This window comes from Mustela erminea, chromosome 4 (assembly GCF_009829155.1).
Source record: "Mustela erminea isolate mMusErm1 chromosome 4, mMusErm1.Pri, whole genome shotgun sequence".
In the NCBI taxonomy this organism is placed as follows: Eukaryota; Metazoa; Chordata; class Mammalia; order Carnivora; family Mustelidae; genus Mustela; species Mustela erminea.
The window spans coordinates 12,847,183-12,872,988 of record NC_045617.1 but is presented as its reverse complement, the minus strand read 5'-3'; the positions used below and the strand labels follow the sequence as shown (position 1 = coordinate 12,872,988).

Below are 25,806 nucleotides of genomic sequence, written 5' to 3'. Positions count from 1 at the left end.
CGTTACGTCTCACGAGAAGAGATATGGAAGAACCTTTGCAAATGTAGAATCATTTTTTCATGTTTTCTGTGGTCTGTGGTAGTATGGGAAAGGGGAAATATGCAGAGGAAGCAAAGAAACTGTTTCTTGTCTCCCCACGAAGAAAAACAGGGAGCTGTTTGGTATCTTTCTCACAGAGAGGGGTGGCTTACTTTGAAGGTTAGAATTATTCCTCCTCTCACCCATTTCATATCGGTTGTTAAAACCTAGTTTCAGGGGCTTTCCCTTTTAATTACACATTACAAAACCCTAGCAGGGCGGTCACCTGACATTTCTAGGACTCGATTTCTCTCGTGAGGTAAGCACACAAAAAAACTAGAAGGAAAATAAAATGGAAAATCTCAAATATCGTATTTTATTAGACTGAAGAAGAGGCATATACTAAAACTAACCAAAGGTTCTTGGTTAGTTTTATTATATTGGCTCGTTTTGGATAGGCATCCTCTGTACCTAAATTACTCACTTAAATCTACTGTGTGGCTCTATATCAAAATATTATATTTCAAGGAGAGTATCGTAAAAGAGGTGTGAGTCCATGCATTTAAATATGGCTGGAATTTGTCTAGTACCTCTCCTCAAAAGACTTAGAGTGGTTTTTTTTTTTTTTTCTATCTGTTTCAGCTTTGTGGTATTGTTTGTCATTTGAAGTCTATCTGAGGAAGCTACCATAATTGTAGGAGAAGAAATCAGGAGACAAAGGTGGAGAATCTTACTCCTATTTCCGAGGCTCCATCTCTGATGTCTCCTGAAACGCTTTTAAAAGAAAATAAATGAATTCCATTTCTTTAACTACCTCTTTCATCCAAGGATCTCACAGTACCTAACCAGCAGTCTAATTTCCAGAAGGCAGGAAAGGAAGCACAGGGTGACTAGGTCACACCACAATCCAGTCAGCCCAGAAGCCAGTGGCTGCAGAAGGGACAGCTGCCCTTCAGCCCTGAGGAAGAGACTGTGCTCAAGGAAAAGAGGCTCCCTCAGGTTTCCCATGGCTGACTTCACAAAAGCCCCCACAGGTGTGCCCGGTCCAATGCAATGCACATACATAAACCCCAGGTCATGGGACTGGGGTCCAACAATAACTGTGCAAGAGAAAGGGAGAGAAAGGGAGTTTAGGGAAGCTAATATCCTCCCTGGCAAAAAAGGAGGAATGATAATCCACCATCATCCCCGCAAAGACCACTGGGGAGCAAAGTGGGGGGAGCCTGAACACACAGATTGGCAAACTACAAAGTGCTACATAAATGTAAGGCTTGGGTTTCACATTGAAATCTGACTGCAAACACCATCTTTCTTAGGCTTCCTAGAGTCTTTGCGGTTGTATACATTATGATTCATCCTGGGTCAGTGTGGGCTACACTGAGAGTGTGTCTTGGAGGTACCCTACCAAGCATAGTCTGGGTCTACAGGCTCACCGAAGAGAGGAGGGGTCGTCCCTGCAGCCCCAAAGAGGTGTCACATCCAGATCCTAATCCACAGCAGGTGCCAGGACCTGATTTTGCTCAGATCCTCAGCTTCCGGAGCAGCCATGGTTCTGGGTCATTCCACAGCCCTCAGATCCTATGTCTACAGGAGTGGTGGAGAAAGAGGTCACCCCTTAAGCCCCCATGAAACTACCCAAAATCCATTTCTGAGATGCCCCAATTCCCAGGAATAAACTGGAAGTAATCCAGTTTTCCCAATATCCTTTGCACCAGAAAAATGGCAGGGTTATTCCTAAACTGAGTGGAATGGAAGGTCTCAACCCACTCTGTCTGTCACTTCCTACTGCCTCCCACCCCACTTCCTCTCAGGGGCCACAGCTGATGCTGGGACCCAACAGAGGCAGCTCCCTACTTCCTAACACGAGGTAATGCAGAGTGGAAGCATTTATAGAGGGGGAAACACTGACAAGCAGGCAAGTTTGGTCTAGAAGAGGGAGTACAAGACTAAGCAGTTTGGTCTGAATCTCTGGGAAGATTCTGTGGGGTAAGTGCTTTCACAAAGCCAACATTTCTGGACTGATGACTTTGAAAAATAACTGAAAGGTTCAATTCAGTAATCTCATGGACCCATTTTGCCTTCAAGTTTGAGCATTCCTTAAGGACTTTACACTAATGGGTGAGTTATGTGTGTCTTACTGAGAAGCCAAAGCAAAGCACTGACATGTACTCACAAGCCCTGGCCAAAAGCTTCTCTAAAACACTTCAATTTAAAGACTATTTTGAAGTTTCTAAGTTGGTATCTCAAGCTGAGGGAAAAAAAGGTGGAAGAGAACTTTGCCCAACAATTATCTCTTCCATCTCTTCCATTAGTACTTCTTCCCTCAACATTTCTTTGACATCGTGATTCCTAAACAATGAACCTTCTAACAGCTTCTAATTGTAGAAATTGTCATCGATAACTCTCAGAGTAACAAGATGAAAGCACTGGCCTCTCAAAGCAGAAGTTTCAGGGTCCCATCTGAGGACCTACATGGTTCCTTCTCTCCAGCAGCAAAGCTAAGAGTAAATTCACTGGAAGCCAAGCCCCTGCTTCTATGTAAGCCTGTGTCCTTCCCTCAGCACATCCTGTGTCCTTCCCTCAGCACATCCCCCAGCACATCCCACTAGGAGCAGGGGCTCCTAAAGGTTGGCTAGGCATCCCCTCTGATTTTACAGAAAAACTTACAGTACTCTGACTCGTTTCCTGTTGTTTTTCTTTCTTAATACTAAGGTTGTTTTTGTTTACAAAGTATTAACACTTCTGAGTAAAGCTTGGGGAAACCTTCATGGACTCTTTCCATTTGGTCTGCAAATAAAATTCAGTGAGTTATTTCCATTTGAATGTCAAGCCACACATTGACTCTCTGAAACACGCCCATGCTGGGCTGACGGTTAGCTAGGGATAAGGGCAAAATGGGTTTTTGGTGGGTTGTGGTTATTCGTAAGATGAAAAATATTCCTGGTGATTAATAAGGGACCATTTTCATATTATCTAATAAAATGAGTTCTCTTTAACAGAAAACCCCAAAATTTCTATTAGACCTTAGACAAAAGACTATATTAGTTGTGTTTCATTTGGTTTAGGGTTTGTGGGCATAAATGGCATAAAGCTTAAAAAGTCTATTTACTAGAAGAAACAACCTAAGGTGAATGTCCTTTTCCGGTTAAGAGAGTGACAGAATTCTGAGCACTCTGGGCTGAGAAAGAGAGGCAGAGAGATAGAGAGAAAGAGAGCCAGAAAATGAATAATTATTAATACATGCCTCCACATTTATCCCACAAGATAGCCTGAGCATTCCTCATACATTATAGTGCAACATAATAATTCCAGTGATCAACAGTATTCCTATTTTCTCAAGCAAAAAAGTATATACTTGAAGAATATATATTGAGCAAAACATATAATTACTTTACCATCTTTTAAAACACTAGTAATTTGACCTTCTATAAATATACTTAAATAACAAACGTATTATAGATAGCTATTCACATAGGACACAAGGTGACACAAACATACAAAAATAAAACAATCATATTTTAAGTCTTTTGTTGTTTTTGTTGGGTGTTTTAGGAGTAAAGATATCAAACCCATTCAGACACCAGAATTATCTTGTCCATCTTGATCTGGGGAGACAGGATATAAGTTGACACTGTGTCTAGGCACCACTCTCCGAGACAAAACCAGCAAGCATTCCTTGGTGGACTTATTTCTATCTCCTGCAGTGGTTTAGAAAAGCTAGGAGGAAGTAGAGGTCTCTGCACACAATGAGATAGATTTCTTTAGTTGTTCTGTGGAAAGGAAACTTTAATCAGATCCTCTCTGCCCCACCCCTGAGTCAAGTGTAGAAACATCAAACTGTACTTTGAGAGGGTTTTCAATAGAACATGGCTCCCCCTTGGGCTCTCCCACACACCAATCACCACGAAGTATTTCTCAGCTTATAGAAAAGGCACCACTACTCCAGAGAGATTTGGGTTCCAAAAAACCACATTTGTCCATTCCAGTTTCTGCTGTAAGACACATTCCTCCACTCCAAGAAATGATTTGAAGAATTAAACTACCCAAGCCGGGGGAATATGTACATTCTTCTTTTTTGGAAAACAGAACATTTCTATGAATAATCATCCCTGGTAAAATGTGATCTTTGTCCTTTGAACACCGTGGTTCTCTTGAAAGCAAGGAACATACACTTCTCACTTCCCACTTAAAGCTTAGCATAACCGAGAGCTCCGAGCAGGAACACGAAGTTTGTTCAACTGGACTCCACCCCTCCAGTCTCGATGAAAGTCCTCCAGCCGGAACGAGGAGTCTGCTGTCAGAGTGGGTCCTCGCCTCACTTGCTTCTTCAGAGAAGGAGCCAATGCTTGAGGAACTGGTTTCAGTTTTCCTTGGATGGAAAGCTCTTGCAACTTCTTGAAGAGTCACTTGGGGTAGGATAGCAGGGGAGAGAATGCTGGCTTGTTCTCAAATAGAATTTTCAACACAGGCAGAGGAAGGTGGTTCCTCAAGTCCCTCGGGGGTGCTTTCATGGGCAGACGTAGGGGCCCGCTGCTGCTGATAGATATCCTGGATCAGCAGCGTGTTCATCACCTTCCACTCCCTGTATTTCCTGGCTGTCAGCTTTGGATCGTCCAGCAACTGGTTAATCATGGCCAGGTCATGTTCTTTACACTGCCCCAGTAGGGTGGAAAAAAAAAAAAAAGTCAGAGGAGGGTGTGAGATATAGTGAGTATCTTAATTTTGATAAACCCTTTTTAGTCCTTTTACAAGTACACATACTCATTCATCATAAAATTATCAAGGTGTTTTTTACACACTAATATTCTAATCCCTAACCAAGCCTAAGAGATATGGCAGGACAACCATTTGCATGTATGTGTCAAAAAGAAGTTAAGTGTCCTACGCGAAGGCTGCTGGAAGAACTAGACGTATAGACAGGATTTTCCATGTGGCTCTTCCCTGACCAATCCTTATTCCACACCTCAGTAATATTTCTATCTCAGAGTGAGCCTTATTCCTTCTGAAACTTATAATCATATTGTATCATCATTCACTGACCCACCCAAACTTCACTAAGTAAAATTGGGACATAGCACTATCCCTAAGACATCAGATAATATATTTTTATATATTTTATATATTTATATATTTTTATTAAATTGTCCTCTTTTTTGATAACTCACACACATGTATTTAGTTAATATATACCACATAAATATATAGGCTTTTTATTCAAAGAGAAGACTACTAACCTTCCATCAAAACAGCACGTGTTCCAATTATGCTAATAGAGCAAACAAATCTATTCACGTTATTTTACCCTGTGTCTTCCATAACCAATAACACACATTTCTGAAACGCCTGGCTCAGGTGAGGGGAATGTTCTGAAGTTGAGGTAATGGGTTAAAAATGAGGTATAACAGCTCCCACCTTCAAAAAAGATCATTTAATCCTGACAGTTTAATCTCAAATCTATTCTTGCTTCCTCCATCCCTTTGACCATAATCCTAACTTGGGGTACAAAGTGCAGTTCCTCACACTTGATGTGACCCTGCCTCCAATCCTCCCTTTAAATCCACCCTTCTCATGGGAGTGCAGAGCCTCCACCTCAAATTTGGGGTCCTCGTAATGGTTCCCCTTCATGTCCAAGGTTCTATGGACTTGAGCTCACCTGTTGATCCTTCTCACTTCCTGCTCCAACAGTGGTGGTATGTATTCTGCCACATAACGCCACTTCACACTCCGTGATGCTGTACCACGTGGCCTTCCTTACCTTTCTTCTGGAGAACTCTACTTTCTAGAGTTGCTTTCACATGGAACACTTGCCAATCTTTCTTTACCAGATTTTACTATACCTCATAAATCTATACTCACTTCAGTCATCATGTTCTCCAGAAAATCTCTGACCTTCCCAATTGGACTGAGAAGCTTTTTTATGCTCTCGTGCCTTCCAATACTTAGAACTTGCCATGTTATACTTTGATGCGCATGGATATGTCATGCCCTCCCATTCTAAAGCATTATAAGGAAGGTGACAGAAAGCATTTTATTCATCCCTGTATTCCTTGCACATAATACAACACCGAATTCCAGGGAGACACTCAGTACATGTTTATTATTAAGCCAATCTTTTGGTCTATCCCAAGGCCAGCAAGTGTGTAGCTAAAAATTCACAATTAGACTCACTGGTGGCAGTTCAAATTCATGACCACCACCATTGAGTGGCTTTTACTACTACTATCCAGTAGTCATATTTTCCCACTCCTTTTCTCTCCCAATCTCCCAAATTACTATTTCAAAACTTCTCATCTCTACTCAAACCTCCTCCCCCATTCTCCCTTAGAAAAGATGACCTTCTTTTTTTTTTTTTTTTTTTTTGAGGAAATGGAAACAATCAGAAGAACACTTCTCCCAAGTTCCCATTGCCTACTACCTACATCAAGACAGGTACATCTCAGCCTTCCTTCCTATTCTTTTGGATGAAATTTCTGTGCTCCTAACAAAGGCCAATCTCTCCATTTGTGCATTATCACCCACTCTTGCATCCTCAAGAAATTCACTCCCACAGTTCTCCCTTCTTTCTTGTGACTCATGGATTTTCCATCTTCGCTTAATCATAATACATGCTGTCACCTCTCCCATCTTGGAAGCCCTCTTTCAACCCCACATCTCTGCTCGAGGGAATGCCCCACTCTTCTCTTTGTCTTCAATATTCCTCCCGCCACCACCGTGCCCATTCTCTCTCAGAGACCCACTCCCATCAGGATTCCACCAAAACTGCTCTTGTTGGGATCATCAGTGACCTCCATGTTGCTAAATCCAATAACTATTTACCTTCAATTTATTTATCAACAACATCTAAAACTATTGACTACTCCTTCTTAAACACTTTCATCATGCCATTTCTGTGACACATTTTCTTGATTTTTCTTATCCTAAAATGGCCACTTATTCTTACTCTCCATTGTGGATTCCTCATTCTGACCCAATCTCTGAACATTGGAGAGCTCCAGAACCCAGACTTTAGCCTCTTCTTTCCTCTATGTATAACTGCGTTCTTGCTAAGCCTATGTAATCTCAGGTTTCCCCTTCTCCCTATATACTAAGAGTCACAAATTTATCTGGCAAAGCTTTTCTCTCCTCTGAACTTCATGCTTGTTTGTCTAAACTTCCTCTTCAGCAGCTCCCCCTGGACACATACCAGGCATCTCAAATACAACATGTCCAAATCTAAGCTCCTATTGGGGTGCCTGTGTGGCTCCAGTCAGTGAAGTGACCGACTCTTGGTTTTGGCTCAGGTCATGATCTCAGGGTCCTGGGATCAAGCCCTGTGTGGGGCTCCCTACTCCGTGCAGGGCCTGCTCCAGATTCTCTCTCCCCCTCTGTCTGCCCCACCTCCCACCTGTGCAAGCGTTCACTTTACCTCTCTTAAATAAACAAGAAAATAAAATCTTCAGAACTAAGCTCCTATTATTCTCTATATGACCCGCCTATCCCAAGTTCCAATACACACTGAAGCCTGTTTCTATCATGGCCTTTTGCAAAGCTCCTAATGGCAACTCCACCTTTCCTGTAGCTCGGGCCAAATACTGTAGTCATCCTGCTCTCACTGCCAATCCACCAACAAGTCCCACGTTCTCCCTTCAAAATATGTCAAACTATGGCACTCTTCTGTTCCTAACCTTCCAAAGGTTTCCTATATCACTGGGTAGAAGCTAAAGTATTGGCAATGGCAATAAGGCACAGTATGTGATAATCCTTCATCAGCCTTCTGACCCGCCCTTCGGACCATCTCCCTAGGCCCCATTCTCCTGCAACACTTCAGCCACGATCTCCTCGCTCTTCCTCAAGCCTAGGAGGCATATTCCCATCCCAAAACACTTGCATTTTTGTTCTTTCTGCCTGTAGTCTTCTGCCTTGGATCGCATCAAGACTTACTCCTTTCCTTTCCCAGATTTTACTCCAATTCTACTTTTCAAAGAGCCTTTTCATGCCTATCCGAATTAAAAATCAATCCGTCAGCATTCCTCATTCTCCTTTTCTCGATCAAATCTATCATCACTTAGCATCTATGAAATTCATTTAGTTAGTTCATTTCTTCTAGTACTCAAATGTAAGCTTCTTAATGGCAGGCATTTTTTGCCTGATATGCTCACTGATTTACTAAACAAAACTTTACTAAGTATTTGTTGTAGAAAAATGAATATATGTTGGGTTGCCTGGGTGGCTCCATCATTAGGCATCTGCCTTTAGCTCAGGTCATGATCCCAAGGTCCTGAGATGGAGCCCTGCTCCCTGCTCCGTGAGGAGTCTGCTTCCCTCTCTGTCTGCCTGTAGCTTCCCCTACTTGTGCTCTCTCTGTGTCAGGCAAATAAGTAAAATCTTTTAAAAATGAATGCATTAAATAAAATGTGAATGAATAATTGTCCATTTTTTGTATCATGAACCCTATTTAAAACCTTATAAGCAAACAAAAAAAGGTTATACGTATGTGTGTGTGTTATGCACATATTATTTATTATATATTTTATATTTGTTTATATATAAATACATAGATAGATATTTATGTCTCTACATTTGTATATAGTTTTGGGATAGAATTGTAACATTTCTTCTACCCAAATGAAGGATTCGGTCTTAGATGATCACAAACACTGACATTAAAAAATGTATTATTTGTTCCTTACAATTATCTTTAACTTATGTTTCACTTAAGGCATTTTGTTACATTTTCTTCTCTCTTTTTCTACCTTTTAAATTTTTTTTACTACACATATATAGTGATCTGAGCGGTAAGATTTACAATTTTGAATCCAGAGAGCAAGAATGTGGTGATAGATGGAGGTTAAAATATCTATTTGGATTTCAGGAAGGAAAGAAAAATTGTGTAGTGGGAAAGTAACCAAAGAGTGATAATAAGCAGGCTGAGCAAGAGCAGGAAGCAGAGAGAAGGCAGGCTAAGGGGGTAACGAGAAAAGATTGCTTGTAGAAAATCAAGCAAGGCCAAGAGAACTTTCTTTCTTCCCTCTGAGTTCTCACATCTGCACTTCAAATTACCATCTTTTCCTCAAAAAATGAACTTTTATCCTTTAATACCACCATAGTGCTATTCATAGGAAGTTGTTTAAGGAGTTTTACTTTGTTCTTGGAGATTTCAACATCTGGGATGAACTGGTGATGGGGATAAAGAGGACACTGCTCATCATGAGCACTGAGGAATGTATGGAAGTGCTGAATCACTATATTATACATGTGAAACTAACATAACACTGTATGTTAACTATACTGGAATGACAATTAAAAATTTAATAAAAATTATTAAAGGGGCACCTGGGTATATCAGTCAGTTAAGGATCATGACTTGGGTCATGATCTCAGGGTCCTGGGATCGAGCCCTGCTTCTTCCTCTTCTCCTCCATTACTCTTCTCCTGCCTTGGCTTTCTGTTCTCTCTCTGTCTTTCTCTCTGTCTCTCTCTCTCTCTCAAATAAATAAATCATTTTTTAAAAAATTATTAAAAATTACAATTTATTCCACACAAAAAAATTTTTGACATCTGCTTCAGAGAGCAATCCTAACATTTTATTGAAAGAATTAAATAAGATATTTGCAGATAAACAAAATTTGAAGAACTAGTTTTCTTAAGGCAAAATGAATTAACCACCCCTCTAAATCTGATCAAAGGTTTTAAGAAAAGGTCTCTTCAACTTTGGGCTAACACTTCTCCTATGCCTTTCAGCCCTAAACAATTCAAATTTCTTACCAGCTTGGCTCAAGTCTGTGTTAAGTTCTTTCACGGATGAAAGAAATAACTGTAGACAAGACTAGAAAGGAAGGAAGTTAATGAAACAACAGCAGGCTCTACAATGCTAACCAGCAAAGCGTGCCAGTCAGCAGCACGGTGCACTGCCCCTGCCTCTCCCCTGCAGTACAGCAGGCTCACCAGATGCTTTGAACTACATTTACAACATCCTCCTTGCCTTCTGGTAGGCAAGGCTGGGCAGGGCCTCCAGGAAATACCATGAGAGAGACAATGCTCTACTTTCCTTTTTCACTCCAGTTAGTACACACAGGACCTGACTTAAGACCTAAGCATTGAAAAATGGGTTCTACCACAGAAATTGGGGAAAGGAAGGTTCATTCCTCTTTTGACACAGACTAGAATAGCCCTGAGACCAAGTTTCATTTGGATCCATTAATTCTTCATTTTATTATTTTTTAAAGGATTTTACCTATTTATTTGACAGAGAAAGAGAGAGAGGGTGAGAGGGCAAGCCCAGGCAGGGGAAGAAGCAGAGGAGCTGAGCAATGAGCCCAATGTCGGCTCGATCCCAGGACACCAGGACCATGACCTGAGCTGAAGGCAGACACTTAATCGACTGAGGCACCCAGGCAACCCTAATTATTCATTTAAAAAAAAAAAAAAAAGACATGCTTAGCCAAAAGTCAAAGGATGCTGAATTACCAGAAATTCCTAAAGATCTGCCTTTAGGGTATGACAAGATGGTTTGCTCAACTTCCTAGAATTTCCATAAAGAGACTTTGTTCCAGTATAATCCCAGTGTAAGGGTTTTCTTTATTTAAGAAATGTGCCTATCATGAATATAAACATTATTGCTAAAACAGTTTCATTATTTCTGCATGAAACTGTTATCTTGCTCACGCTGTAGTTTTGAAGTATTTTTTAAAATAGACATTTATATCACAATGTAATATACATAGACAAAAACACACATATAGAAATCTTTGTGCTTAATGAATTATGATGAGATGGATACATCTGTGTAACCCCTGTGAGGCTAGAGGGGACCCTACCCAGCACTTCAGAAGCTGTTCTGTGGCCCTACTCCTAGGAATATCTTCCCTCCTCTTTAAAGGCAATGGCTATCCTGACTTCTGAATTTAGAAGATAGTTATGATCAAATTTGACTCAATTACAGGTAGCCTTCTGACATGAAGAAACAAAGATGTACCAAATTATCTTTCTCCAGTGAATAGGTTGATGAGCTTTTTTTTTTTTAATCCAAGAAGGCCAATTTCCACATAAGTGTGTCTTCCTTTCTCCTGATGAGGTTCATAGGACCACATAACATTGATTATGTTTCACCAGCCCCAACATTACCCTTTTGTCACATCTAAGGGATCTGTGGAAAGGGTTTCATTCCAGGAATGCACAGAGACAGCAGCAGATCTTCAGATAGGTGTGGTCAATAGCCCCCAAGATGGTCCCTGGTGCCCCCTGCTTCCCAGCATTCCTGCTTTCACGTAATTCCCCCTCTTTGAACATGGGCTGACCCAGTGTGTTGCTCCTAATGCATAGAACACTATAAATCTAATGTGGTGTCACTGCTGAGACAGGCCAGAACCATCTTGCTCAGTCACTGTTGCTGTCTTACTCACTCTGAGGGAAGCCAACTTCCATTGGAGAAGCTACTGAATATCCACAGGGCAAGGAAATGGGTGAACAATTGGGACCTCAGTCCAGCAACCTGCAAGGAATTGAATCCTGCCAACCAGTACGTGACAGAGCCTGGAAGCACAACTCCCCAGTGGAGCGATGAATGCGGCCCCAGCTGATACCAGGATTGCAGGATTGTGGGAGACTACCCAGTCAAGCCACATTGAGAGATTCCTGCCCTGCAAAAATGGTGAACCAACAAAGGTTCATTGTTTGTAGTTGCTAATTTTGGGGGTATTTTGTTACCTCACGATAGATAACTAATACACAGGGAGAAAATTTAAAAAGCTGCTGAATTCATAAATTCCATGGCCATAGTACATGGAGAGCAGGAGGTCACAGAGAACAAAATTCTCTGTACAAATCCGGCCTCCCAGTGGCCAGGGGAGGGCATGGTCCTGTGATAGTCTAGAGTTTTGTGTTGCTATTCTGTGGAAAGTTAAGACATAGACTTTCTTCTTCTAGAAATGGCCTGAACTGTCCAAACTTTCCTTAGCTTATTCCTTGTTTCTCCCAACATGGGCTGCAACCTCCCCTGATATACATTTCTCTAGGCCAGTTCCTCCTCCATCAAAGTACTTCCTTCTCACCCTGATATTCTTCATCTCTTACTCATGGGCCAGTTGTCAGCATTTCCATGACTTCGTTCCCAGTGGCCTCAGAAAGGCAGCCATGTGCCTCCTCCAGGCTACCAAATCACCCAAGTTTGTATCAGCTATACGTCTAAACACATTGCATTCTGTTTTCCTTTCTGTTTCCACCATCTGGTGGGGTGCATTCAATGCTCCCAGTGTCTAAGAATAGAACCTGGGACATAGTAAAATTCAGGAAATATTTGTCTAATGAAAAATGTATTCACTCACATTAGTTATCACAAATAAGATAGTAAAATCCCAACATGCTGTGGTATATTACGTCGAATGACCAAATGTATTTATCAACTTCATACATATCAAGGGATATAATATATTTGGACTTGAAAGGAATGCAACTGATGTCTTTCATCATTAAGCATTAGAGAATTTCTCTGCATTTAGGTTTTCTTTATATAATTAAAATACTCCTCTGCCTTTTCTCTTTCAGTCTCATTTTTTGCAGCTTTTTTTGGGTGCTTAGCTATTCTACCAACTAACAGCAACATCTGACCAAGAATCACCCAGCCATTTCTTTGTAGCCTTGTCCTTTGATTGCTGGTATTTCTTCCTAGAAAAAAACTCAAATTGTTGATGCAAAAGGACATGTACAAATCAAATTAAACTGCAGAATCTATCAAGGCTATTCAGAGTCTATAAATCTTCTGCCAATTTGGGACTATTTTGCAAAGTATCCTGTCCTCCTCCTCTTCATGCTATAGTCTACATGTGAAAGCAAGATGTTTTTGTTATGAAGAACCATTTTAGTTCAGGAGGCACTGAAAATAACTTCAGTATGTTTTGTACCCTGTCCCCCATTCCCACTGTGAAAACATCTGCTGGCCTATTACAATCTACCATACATTTCCCAGTGACCATCTTTCATGGCATGTTCTGGCTCCAAAGCCTAAGGCTGAGAATCATGAAGTCTTGGCTCGATCTGAAATCTAGAGATTTTCTTCTGGATGTAGTAGGAGAAGAAAGGTACTCTTTAATGAATCAGGTAGGGACGCCTGGGTGGCTCAGTTGGTTGGACAACTGCCTTCGGCTCAGGTCATGATCCTGGAGTCCCGGGATCGAGTCCCGCATCAGGCTCCCAGCTCCACGGGGAGTCTGCTTCTCCCTCTGACCTTCTCCTCGCTCATGCTCTCTCTCACTGTCTCTCTCTCAAATAAATAAATAAAATCTTTAAAAAAAAAAAAAGAAAAAAAAAATGAATCAGGTAAAATTCCAAGATCTTATTTAATATTACTATTTATTCTCACAAACTATTTTAAGCCCTCATTAACATTTATCGCGGTAGGTAAAGGGTCTAGGAGCTTAGCATTTGAACTTTTAGACCAAAGTGAATGCAAAAATCAAGGCCTAATATAGGTAGTACAATGGGTGCTACTATGTGAATATTCTAGTGCTTTAAGGATGCCAAAGGTCATCTGACCCTACAGAGGATTGTATTTGCTTTTACTGCCCTCCCCTCTGTTCATACAAACACTCTGGTGAACATGATTTTCTCTACAGAAACAGCCTTGCCCCATATCCACAGAGTTCATCCACAATCAGATTTTATTTTTTTTTTTTTTTTTTTTTTTTACCTTCAGTGTGCTATTCAAGGTTCGGATTTTGTGAAGTTTCTCATTTATGGATGGATTCTTACATCGCTTAACAAAGGACTTTCTCAACTCCTTTTTGGTCGAAGGTCGACGGTCCCCAAGGGGAGAGAGACTGGCTTGTTCTAATGATTTGTAGAGTTTCTCCATCTCATCATCTTCAGACAACTTTGTTTCTTCTATTAAAATTTTAAAAAAAAAAAACAATAAACTCAGTTAACATCAAGTTGAGAACATTAGATTCTGTGATCCTAACACAAGGCCCTGCTGACACCTTGATCTTACACTTCTGACTTCCAGAGTTGTGAGACAATAAATTTTTGTTGTCGAAGCTACTCAGTTTATGGTACTTTGTTAGAACAGGGCCATGTTCCCTTTGAAGGCACAATGGAAGGATCTTTTCCAGGACTCTCTTCTATATTTTGGTAGTTCCTTAGCTTGTGGCAGCAAAACTAATCTTCATGGAGTGTTTTCCTTGTGTGTATATCTCTGTGTCCAACCTCTTTTATAAAGATACAAGTTGAATTGGGTTAGGGGCTCACCCTCCTAACATCTCTTAACTAACTACATCTGCAACAACCTCATTTATAATATGGTAACATTCTAAAGTACTTCAGAACTAAGATTTCATGAGAATTTTGGAAGGACACAATTGAACCCATAATAGTCCACCACCTAGTTCCCTCCAAATCCATGTCCTTCTCACATCTAAAATGCATTCACCCCATCCCAACATCTCCAAGAGTCTTAACCCACTACAACATCAATTCTAAATCCAAATTCTAATCCAAATATCGTCTAAATGTGGTATTGGTGAGACTCAGAGAATGATTCATCGCATGGCAAAATTCCTCTCCATCTGTGAATCTGTGAAACAAGTTAGCTGCTTCTAAAACATAGTGGTGAGACAAGCAAACCCTAGCAAACTAATACATAACCTAAAGCTTGAGAACCATTGTTCCTGAAGAGTTTTTAATGTCCTTCTTAGAACTTCCCTTTGAAAGAAGGTATCTCCATCTGATCTTTGTGGCTTTAAGCAAATAATCATTCCTCATCCTGCCACATACTTCCCCCCCACTTCTTAACCACAACTTGCTGGCCTCAGCCCAAATGCTTCCAGTGAAGTGACACCACACAGGATCCAGAAGGGACCACATGACCGAGGCTAGGCTAATGGCAGTTCCACCATGCTGGCCACAGTCATTGATTCAGGGATGAGCATGTGTCTCAGGTCAGGCCAACTGGGGCCAGGAAGTCTCAGTTCTGAGAATTTGTTTGGGGCTCCAGGGAACAATCTCTCTTTTCTTCTAAACAGTGATGATATGAGCTAGAAGCTTCCAGGGATCACCCCAAGAATCATAAGAATGGAGCCAATCACCAGGATACAGCTGAAACATGGATCTTGGTGATTCTGTTGGAGCCCTTGCAGTGAATAGGAGCCAAAATGTTGCCTTTGTTAAATTACTCTCAATGTAGATCTCTGTCACATACAAATGAAAGGACCCCAAATGATATAGATTACCAAAGAAAAGTCTTCATCTCTTGATATCGCTTCAATATCCCACTAAGAACTTTTGTCCTTTATTCCTTCATTCCCTGAAAATGAATTTAAGAAAGATGCATAGCAAGATTTCTTTTCCACCATTACTTTCTAGTGTCTATGTGCTTCCCCTAGAAACCTGATAGAGAGCCATCTACAAAGTATGGCATGAAGAAGAACTGAAAAAAGGAGCCTCTCCAAAGAAGAGGGTAAAGCATACAATATTAACAGAAGGCTTCAAAATCAAGCAAACTTGACTTACTTTACATTTTTTACTTAGAAGAATAGAAATCTTTAAGCAATAATTGAATTTTCCTCATCTACTGTCAGGAAGCTACCATAGGTGTTCCCAATATTTTTTCATAAAATAGAGGGCAAAGATGTTGAACTAACTTTACAACTAACTTAAAATACTGGTCAGCAAATCTCTTTGCTTTCTACCAAAACAGACTCCAAAAAGGGGGAGATATTCCAAACTGCATTTGAATACAATTTGAACTTTTGGTTCAGACTTACACACATCAAAAGTGAGTTTTTCCACAAAAAGCACATGAAAAAATGCTCAACATCATTAGTCATTAGATAAATACAAATCAAAACCACAATAAGATACTACTTTGTACCCACGAGGATGGCTAAAATTATAAAGACAGACAATAATAAAAATAGACAGAGATATGGAGAAATTGGAACCCTTGTACATTGCTTGTAAGAATGTAAAATGAAGCTGTTAAAAATATCAGAAATTATCTTTCTCCTTCATACACATTCCTTTCCCTGACTTAAATAGGAACATTAATCATAAGAATATGGGTTTGTGTGGGGGTATGTGTGTGTGGTTATCTATTTGTGTGTGGTGTCTCTGTGTGTAATGTATATGGTCTTATTTGTAATGCATCATATATATAATGCATGTGTGGTGTATGTGTGTGATATGGTTTATGCATATGATATGTATGTGTGGTATGTATGTGTGTATGTGGTGTGGTGTGTACACGTTGTGTGTGCATATGATACACATGTGTGATGTGTGTGTGGTATATGTGCGTGTGTGTAACTGTGTGTATGTGTGTATGTGTGTGTGTTGCATGTGCAACTTGACTTTCCAGTCCCCCAAGAAATAGTAGAACTTTAAAATTAACACACAAATAAGTGGACCTGTGGGATTACTGAAAGTTAATGCAGAATCCACCAAAAATATGACCAAATAATGTTCAAAAAACACTCTCTATTTGAATTCATTTAGAAACTGGAGATAATGGAAAGGAGCATGTATGCTCAGATAAGTTTGAAACTGTTAAGGAAATGGGGGAAACCTGAAAGGTAAACGTTTTTGCTGTGTTCTTTCCTCTAACTATCCACCCCTTCTCGGGGTAAACCTGAAACTGAAAGACTATACATAATTCTGACCTCTAATAATAGGATGCCAGAATTGCCCATAAACATAAGGACAATAAAATAATAAATGGTGATGTTGGGAGTCAAGAAAATATTCCTATTGACTTTTTTGTGTCCTAATCTGAGAGACGTACAATATATCATTAAATACTCAGGGGACATACCTCTGATCCAACCATGTCTATGATCTACCTAGGAGCCTTGTATTGTCCTTACTGATGCTAATGGCTGGTGCTTAGGTCTTCACAGGGCCATAAAATGAACATCTAATAATAATGGAAGAAGATGATAAACAGAATTCATAGGACAACAAAAGACCCAAAGGGTATAAGCACACAGCAACATTCAACTTACACCTGACCCCAGAGCACAGGTGAGAGTTTTCCCAATCCCTCCGGAGAGGGTAGTGCTGGTATGTTAACCACGTGCCTTTATGGAGCTTCTGCATAAAGTAATGTTTTAAAATCTCCCTTTCGTGTTTTTATGTAAATATTTTTCTACATTATAATATCATATTAGGAAGCACTAGGTTATTTATCATATTTTACCAGATTGTAGAAGGAGCAGGAAAAAGATTGCCAACAAAGACCACTGGTCTGTCTCATGCTAGAAAGTGAAGCCAAGTCCATCATTTCCGCCTCCCTTGTCTTCTGCAGCACAAGAAATGAATTCTGTCTGACAATCAAGTGTTTCCAGTGCATTTGCTAGCCTTCCTTTCAAGAGTCTATCTTAGTATTCTTGGGTAAAATAACAGGACTTTCATTCCCTCTACCACATAAGGCACTTTACAAACTACCTCAACTAGCTGCCAAGGCTTTGCCAAGGAAGAGGAAAACTATTTTTATTTCATAAAGGAGAAAAAAATGGAGATTCTTGAAAAACAGTAAGGGATCTTTCCAAAATGTAAATCAGGGATGGAATTAGGAACAGAAGTTCAATTCCACACCACGCAGGCTTACGCGTTTCTAGACCAGTCTTCTCAAACTTTAATAGGCGAATGACTACCCGGGCTCCTGTTACAATGCAGAATCCCAGACTGGCTGAGTCTGGGATTACTCCGAGCTTCTAAACTATTAACAAGCTCCTAGGTGATACCGAAACTGCTAGCCCATGGACTATGGTTTGCATAGCAAGGCTAGACTGTCCGATTTGTCATGCAATACCAGCTGCAACTCAGTGGAAGAGAAAGGGACTGGAGTTAAAAAACACAAGGACTCATCCAGAAGGAAACACCTACGTTCTCTGTGACCCTTTAACTCTATTGGGCTAGCTCAGAATGTCTCAGAGGTCCAACTAGCAAACTTTCTCTAAACTTAGGTCAATGTAACACAGAGATTGACTCAAGAAAGAAACTGAATTTTTTTTAATAGGATCTTTCTTGGTGACCTTAGCAAAGAGGCAAAGCAGCATTCTAACTAATGGTTAGAAGTTCACTCCTTTCCAAGATTATGCCAGATGAATGTGCTGCTCCCTTGCCATCCTCCCACGTAACCCACCCTATTGTCTGCCTCTGACAGGGCAGGCATGATCCCGTAGGCCCAGAATTTGGCTGTCGAGAACACTGTATGCAGATTATCTCTTTAAACGCAGTATTTTCAACTTTGCCTCCCCCACTATCTTATTTTTGGTGTTTCCTTGTGCTTTCTAGAATGTGGTTTTTATTTTCTATTTAGAACATAAGTGCGGAAGGAAATTCACATACCATATTTCATATCAGAATTTGAAAGGAACCCTTTTTGAGACTGAAAAAGTGTACATGTTATCCCAAGAAAGATAAGGTTAGCTCCCAGCCTTGAAATACTTGGAAGGTTCATGTAGGAAAGAGTATTCCCTGCTTTATGTGGGATGTTCAAAGCTTTTGAGAAAGGAAAAGACCACGGAAGGCACTTATCACAATAGGATAACTACATAGCCATTTCGACATTATGTGTATAGCCTTTAAAACTTTGCAAATATTATTTAATAGAAGACCTGATGCCAAGAGATTCAAAAACTTTTACAGGCTTCCTCTAGTTAGTGATTCTGACAACTCTCCAACATGGCAAAAGACAGAATCATACTGACAGATAAGTTTGAATTATGTAACTAAGATAAATCTGGATAAATCATTTTAACAGTAAGGATACTACTGATCAAGAACATTACCATGGTAGAATTTTGAGAGACTGTCTGGTTTTGCTGCTGGTGGAGACAACCATCAGGTACTGAGTTTTAGTATGTAAAAGCTACCATACTGACTACTGTACCAACATGACTTTATTATCTTTCTAACAATCCTGTGAAAAAAGTGGTATTAGCCCTGATAGAAGGAAGAGACTGTTGAAGAAGGAAGAGACTGTTGAAACATTAAAAACTTTGACCAAACCCACAAAGAGAGACATAGGTAATGACTCAAAACCCACAGTCTTAAACACTATGCTGTACTATAAATATATTTGATGAATTGTCTTTTGAATAAAGCCCAATGAAGAAAGATTTCTAATCAGGCAATAGACAGCCATTGAGATGACAGCCACTTGGACCAGACAGACCAAGGCTCAGATCCATGCTCCTACTATTCTGTCTTCCAAAGGAAAAATCCCCACCCAGAGCCTCTGTTTCTGAGGTGGACAGGTTTTATACTGCAAACTCTGTTCTCACAGGGCCATAGAGCACCTGATCAGGAAATTCATAACCTGGTCAGCAACCTAGGAGTCAGGCTGAATAATCAGATTTTCTACTTGGTGTTTGAACTGGGCACCTGGGGATAATCTAGTTCTAATCAGGAGTAGAAAATGAGTCGTGGTCATGGTAGACTGGGCTCTGTGTAAAACAATGGCAGAAGAGCTTAGAAATGGAGAATAGAATGTTGGAAGAATACTAGTTAGGAAAGAGAGGGTCAAAACAAAACAAAAAGATGGCAGGTAAAAAAAATCCCATTAGAGAGAAATCAGATTGTGAAGAACAACGCATCCAAGTATAAAGCCAGTACTTGTATTTGTACTCATTTAAGTCTGAGAGGAGAGTACTTTCACTTGATTTCCCTCATTTTTTGGTATTAGATTTACCTTCTCCACCAGAGTCATAAACTTTTCTTCTCCTGGGTATTTGATGCTTCTATTAAGTAAGCTGACTCAATACAATTCTACCATATTATTCCTTTGTGATAAGAAGAAACCTAGTCTACTGAACAATCTTAAATGTTGTTTATTATTATTATCATTATTATTATTATTATTGCATCTTATGGCAGTGATTTTTAGAAATAATCTTAGGTTGAGTCCGTGGTCCAAGTATCTGATAAACAGCTCTACATTCTTAAAACAAATATTCCATTTGTTTTTAAAATGTATTTGTCCCATCATAGGAGCACCTAGGATTAGGTGAAATATTTAATGTAGACATAAAATTTCCATATCTGCTCACATCCTAAGAAAACAAAAAAACATTGACAAGTATGCAAAAAAGGCATTTCCTTGTTGTTGTTTTTTTTTAATATTCTTGCAAGGTAGAGGATGAATGAGAGTTTAAAAGGGGGAAAATGGCTGGAAAATCGCCTAACTTCAAGGACCCAAATCCAATGTACTGTAGATAAATATGTCAACGTTGGTTCCATAAACCGCTGAGTCCACCTACCATGTGGGTCCATGATGGAGACAGAGGAACACAAAATATAAAAATGGAAGATGCAGGAGGAGGGAAGCTATGGAAGGAGCAGTGAGGCAAAAGAAAGGAAGAAGTTAACCTACTTTAATTTCACTAAGCAGAAACGAAGGTTTGGAGCAGATAAATGCTCTTAACTTTTTCAGATGGCACTCTCTTTTCCTTACCTCGGTGATTATCATCTGGTGTGATCTATAATTACTTGTATAACATCCTTCTTTTTGCCTTCTTGGAAACCCACAGTGTACATATTTAGAGTTATGTATTTAATTATGCTGTTAAATTCCTACTAGCAAACCTTTTCCCAGGAAATGATACCAGTCCCTAAGAGTTGCAATTATATTCAGTAACATGAGAGACTGAATATGCTGGAAAACTTATAACTCATCCTTGACTCCTCTCTTCCCCTTGCACATTTGATCCATTCATTTACTCAGTTCATCTATCAAATACTCTTAGAATGTTCACCGTGTGCTAAGGCAGAGTATTTTAGAGACTAGGGATAGACTAAATAGGCCAGAATCTTTCGTGATTTTTATACTCTTACATTTTATGTGTATGGTATATCCTAAATGTACATTTTTTTCTGCCCCTGCCCCATTTCACTGCTATCAACTTAATCCAGGCCATCATTTCACTGTTGACATATCTCAACAACTACATACATCGTCTACTACAGCTTCCTAATACCCATTTTCCATATAGTGAGAAGATATGAACAGACACTTCTCCAATGAAGACATAGAAATGGCTATCAGACACATGAAAAAATGTTCATCATCACTAGCCCTCAGGGAGATTCAGATTAAAACCACATTGAGATACCACCTTACACCAGTTAGAATGGCCAAAATTAGCAAGACAGGAAACAACATGTGTTGGAGAGGATGTGGAGAAAGGGGAACCCTCTTACACTGTTGGTGGGAATGCAAGTTGGTGCAGCCTCTTTGGAGAACAGTGTGGAGATTCCTCAAGAAATTAAAAATAGAACTTCCTTATGACCCTGCAATTGCACTCCTGGGTATTTACCCCAAAGATACAGATGTCGTGAAAAGAAGGGCCATCCGTACCCCAATGTTTATAGCAGCAATGGCCACGGTCGCCAAACTATGGAAAGAACCAAGATGCCTTTCAACGGATGAATGGATAAGGAAGATGTAGTCCTTATACACTATGGAGTATTATGCCTCCATCAGAAAGGATGAATACCCAGCTTTTGTAGCAACATGGACGGGACTGGAAGAGATTATGGTGAGTGAAATAAGTCAAGCAGAGAGAGTCAATCATATGGTTTCACTTATTTGTGGAGCATAACAAATATCATGAAGGACAAGGGGTGTTAGAGAGGAGAAGGGAGTTTGGGTAAATTGGAAGGGGAGGTGAATCATGAGAGACTATGGACTCTGAAAACAATCTGAGGGTTTTGAAGTGGGGGGGTGGGAGGTTGCAGTACCAGGTGGTGGGTATTAGAGAGGGCACGGATTGCATGGAGCACTGGGTGTGGTGAAAAAATAATGAATACTGTTTTTCTGAAAATAAATAAATCAATTTAATTAAAAAAAAAAAACATAAAGCACACCATAACAATCCCGAGCTTTCAAAATCATTCCATTGCACTTAGAACAAAACCCAAACACCTTACAGGACACAACAGTTGCCACATAAGCCAGCTACTACCCACTTCTCCAATCCCTTCCTGTACTTCCCCCTACCACTCTATTCTAGCCACACTGGATTTCTTTTGGTTTCCTGAACTGCAAAACTTATGCTAGTGCTAGAGCCCTTGCATCTTATTTTCTCTCTGTATGGGACACTTTGCCAGCTATTGTTTTCATATATAAGCTGCTTTGTGCCATTTGGCTCTCAGATCACCTTTTCAGGGAGGTGCTGCCCAACCAGTCATTTAAATCAAGGTCCTTCCTCCAACTCCCCATTATTATATATTCCTACCTTATTTCCTCTATAGAACTTACTCACTACCAGAAATCATCCTGTTCTTATATTTACCTAATTGTCTCCCTACCCACCATAATAAACATATATTCCAAATTATAAATTCTATGCAAGAAGGCTGTTGTCTCTGTTATTATTCATGCACATATCTCCAAATGCCAATTGTGTCAGGAAGATAGTAGACTCTCAGTAAATATTTTTTAAACATTCATTATTTGATCAAAATGTTCACTCCTGATCTCATTCTTATCCCCTCAACCTATCCTTCTACCAAATAAGCACAATGAACTAATTTTGGAATTGGATTATGAAAAACTCAATAAGTAAATTATACTTATTAAATTTCAATTTAGCTAGATAAGCCAAAAGTAAAAACATATATTATTTAGCTAGTTAAGAAAAAAAGAGGACACAAATTATTAATACCAGAAATGAAAGAGAGGGACATCACTACAGATCCCACTAGACACTGAAAGGATAATGAAAAAAAACATTATGAACAACCCTATGCCCAGAAATTTGATAACCTAGCAGAAATAGACCAGTCCCTTGAAAGACACAATCTGTCATAACTAGCATGAGAAAAAATAGATAAATGAATAAACCTATCTCTATTTTAAAAATTGAAATGTTAATAACCTTTCAAAACAGAAAACACTAGGCCCAGATGGATTCATTGATGAATTCTGCCAAACATTTAAGGAAGAAATTATACCAATTGTCTACAATTTCTTTGAGAAGAGAGAAGCAGAGAAAACATTTCCTTCCTCATTCTATGAGGCAGAATTACTCAAGTACCAAAATCTACATTACAAGAAAGGAAAACTATAGACCAACATGTCTCATGAATGTAGGTATAAAAGTTTTCAACAAAATATTAGCAAATTGAATCCAACAATGTATAAAAAGAATTATATACACAAGCAAGTGGGATTTATCTCAGGCATGTGAGGCTGAGTTAATGTCCAAAAATTAATTAACATAATCCATCACATCAACAAATTGCAGAAGAAAAAAAAATCACATGATCCTATCTATAAATAGAGAAAAACACTTGAAAAATCTACAACACATTTATGATGAAAACTCTCAGTAAATTGGAGTAGAAGAGAATGTTCTCAACTTGATACAAAAGATCTACAAAAACCTAGAGCCAACTTCATAAACCGTGAGTAACTTGAAGCTTTCTCACTAAAATCAGTAACAAGCCAAGGATGTCTCCCCCTCACCACCCCTTTTCAACACTGTACTGGAAATTCTAGCTAATGCAACAAAAAATGGAAATAAAATGTTTAAAGATTGGAAAGGAAAAAACAAAACCATCTTTGCAAACTACTTATATGACATTCTGAAAAGGCAAAACTAGGAAGATAGTAAAAGGTCAGTGATTGCCAATGGGGTAAGGGGGAGGGTAGGCTGAATAGGTTGGGTACAGAGGATTTTTATGGCAGTGAAAATATGATACCATAATGATGGATACACGTCATTATGCACTTGTTCTAATCCACAGAATACACAACTAAGAGGGAACCCTAATGTAAATTATGAACTTTGGCTGATAATGATGTGTCAGCATAGGTCAATCAGTTGTAATAATATCCTACTCTGGTGGAAGGAATGTTATTAATGGAGGAAACTATGCATGTAAGGGATGGAAACAGATGGGAAAACTCTGTACCTTCTGCTCAATTTTGCTCTGAACCTAAAATTGTTTCAAGAAAGAGGAAAGTCTACTAAAAAATTATTTTTCAATCTTATGCTTACTATGGTTGTGTAGTTTTAAGAAGATAGAACTTTATTTGCTTTGGTTTTAATTAGGACAGCATAACATTGTAGGGAGAGAAACTAGAACTTAACTTAATAGTGCAGGAATAGACCTCAAAGGCTTTAGACCTTACCCTGATGAAAAGAGTCTCCCTGGAAAACTGACCTTTGAATTCTCCTTTCTAGCTGCAAATTCAGACATGTGCTGGTATCTTCACAGGATGATTAGAGAAACAACTCCAGAGTAGCCAAAAAAGGGCCAGAAATATAATTATAGGATAAAAAAAAAAAAAAAAAGGAACCTGACACCATAAGATTAGAAGCATTTCAAAGAAACACACAGGAATCTTCTCAGAGCAAATAGTGTAAACTGTAGGAGACTGTTCTCAAGAAAACATGTAGATTAGGGGAAGTCATCTTTAGTTTTGTGTAACCATATTGCTAAAAGAGATTGCCATAGCCACTGTCATTTTCTAAGAAACCTATAATCTTTCTCTATAAAGATCATGGTTCCTTAAATTATGTCACTGACCTTTTGTCATTGATCTTTTGTGAATTCCATGCAGACAGCTGAAAAGGTATTCACTTTGAAATATTTTTTAAATTGTGTGTGTGTGTGTGTGTGTGTGTAAGTTTTTACTTAAATTCCAGTTAACAAAAATACAAATGCTTCATGAATTTGTGTGCCATCCCTGTGGAGGGACCATGCTAATCTTCTCTGTATTATTTCAATTTTACTATGTGTGCTGCTAAAGTGAGCACTCACTGAAATTTTTAAGAATTCTTCTAAAACTAGGTTTGGGTACAGAAGAAATTAAAAGTTAAATTACTCTTAAAACTTTTTGTTTGCAAATGGTCAACAGTGAAAGTACTACATAATGCAAACTCCAAGTGTCAGTCAAGGAGGTATGCAGAACCTGCACATATTTACTAGGAAAAAGATATGAAAGTGAATCAACTAGGCAATTAATTTAAGGAGCTAGCAAAGGTCCCACAAAATAATTCTAAATAAAATGAAAGATTTCATAAAGATAAAGTAGAATTGTATTAAACAGATAATAAAAATAATGTGCAACCAATAATGCCAAAGATTATTTTTTAGAGTAAAAAAGCAAATAAACTTCAGGCAAATTCTGATCACACAAGTTAAAAAAAAAAAAAAGAAAGAAAGAAAGGATAAGCTAAAATGGTCATTATATAAAGATAGGAAAATTTATCTAGAAACAATTCAAACAACTTCCAACCATAACATAAGGTGACTAGTGTGAGGCAAATATGAAAAAGAAGCCTTATCTCTTCACATCAGCAGTAATAATTATAAAATATAATGGAATTAAAAGATTCCATTCACAAATGCAAGAAAAATTATAGAACGTCTAAGAACAAACTTAATAAGATACAAGCTATACTTATAAGAAGAAAACAGTACTTTAAAAATCACAAAATGAGTGGAATGGGGAAATATACCATGTTCATAAATGAAATTATTCAATGCTTTAAAGATAGCAGTTCTCACCAAATTAATCTAAGCAAATTCAAGAATTTTTTTTTTTCAAAATCCCAATATGAGTTTTAAAATTAAGCTTGAAAATCAAATTGAAATCTTAGCACTCTCTTTAGGTAAGACAGTAATGTTCTATTGAATAATAAAGCATACTATAAAGGTAGACTCTAATACTATACTGACAAAACTGAAGTTAAAACATCAGTGAAAGACTATAGAGGTTGCAGAAATAAGCCTATATATATATATATATATATATATATATATATATATATATATATGAATTTTGATACTCTAAAAGTGGCAATA

The 25,806-nt window shown here is 38.8% G+C and overlaps 1 protein-coding gene and 1 non-coding gene across 14 annotated transcripts in view; both read right to left on the bottom strand.

Annotated features, from left to right (window-relative positions):
• Positions 1-605: 605 nt before the first annotated feature.
• IPCEF1 (interaction protein for cytohesin exchange factors 1) overlaps positions 606-25,806 on the bottom strand; it is a 191,968-nt gene continuing 166,767 nt past the window's right edge. For 12 of the 13 annotated variants that reach the window (XM_032338664.1, XM_032338667.1, XM_032338665.1 and 9 more), the window contains 2 exons: positions 13,682-13,875; positions 606-4,671 (listed from right to left, as the gene is read on the bottom strand). In XM_032338664.1, the coding sequence (XP_032194555.1) occupies positions 4,465-4,671; positions 13,682-13,875 (401 nt within the window). In that variant the 3' untranslated portion in view covers positions 606-4,464. Of the gene's footprint in view, positions 4,672-13,681; positions 13,876-15,218; positions 15,293-25,806 lie in introns of those variants that run through there. The other variant, XM_032338673.1, reaches the window with a different exon arrangement.
• LOC116589552 lies at positions 24,649-24,755 on the bottom strand. Its single transcript, XR_004285326.1, has one exon. It is a non-coding gene; the product is annotated as a U6 spliceosomal RNA (small nuclear RNA).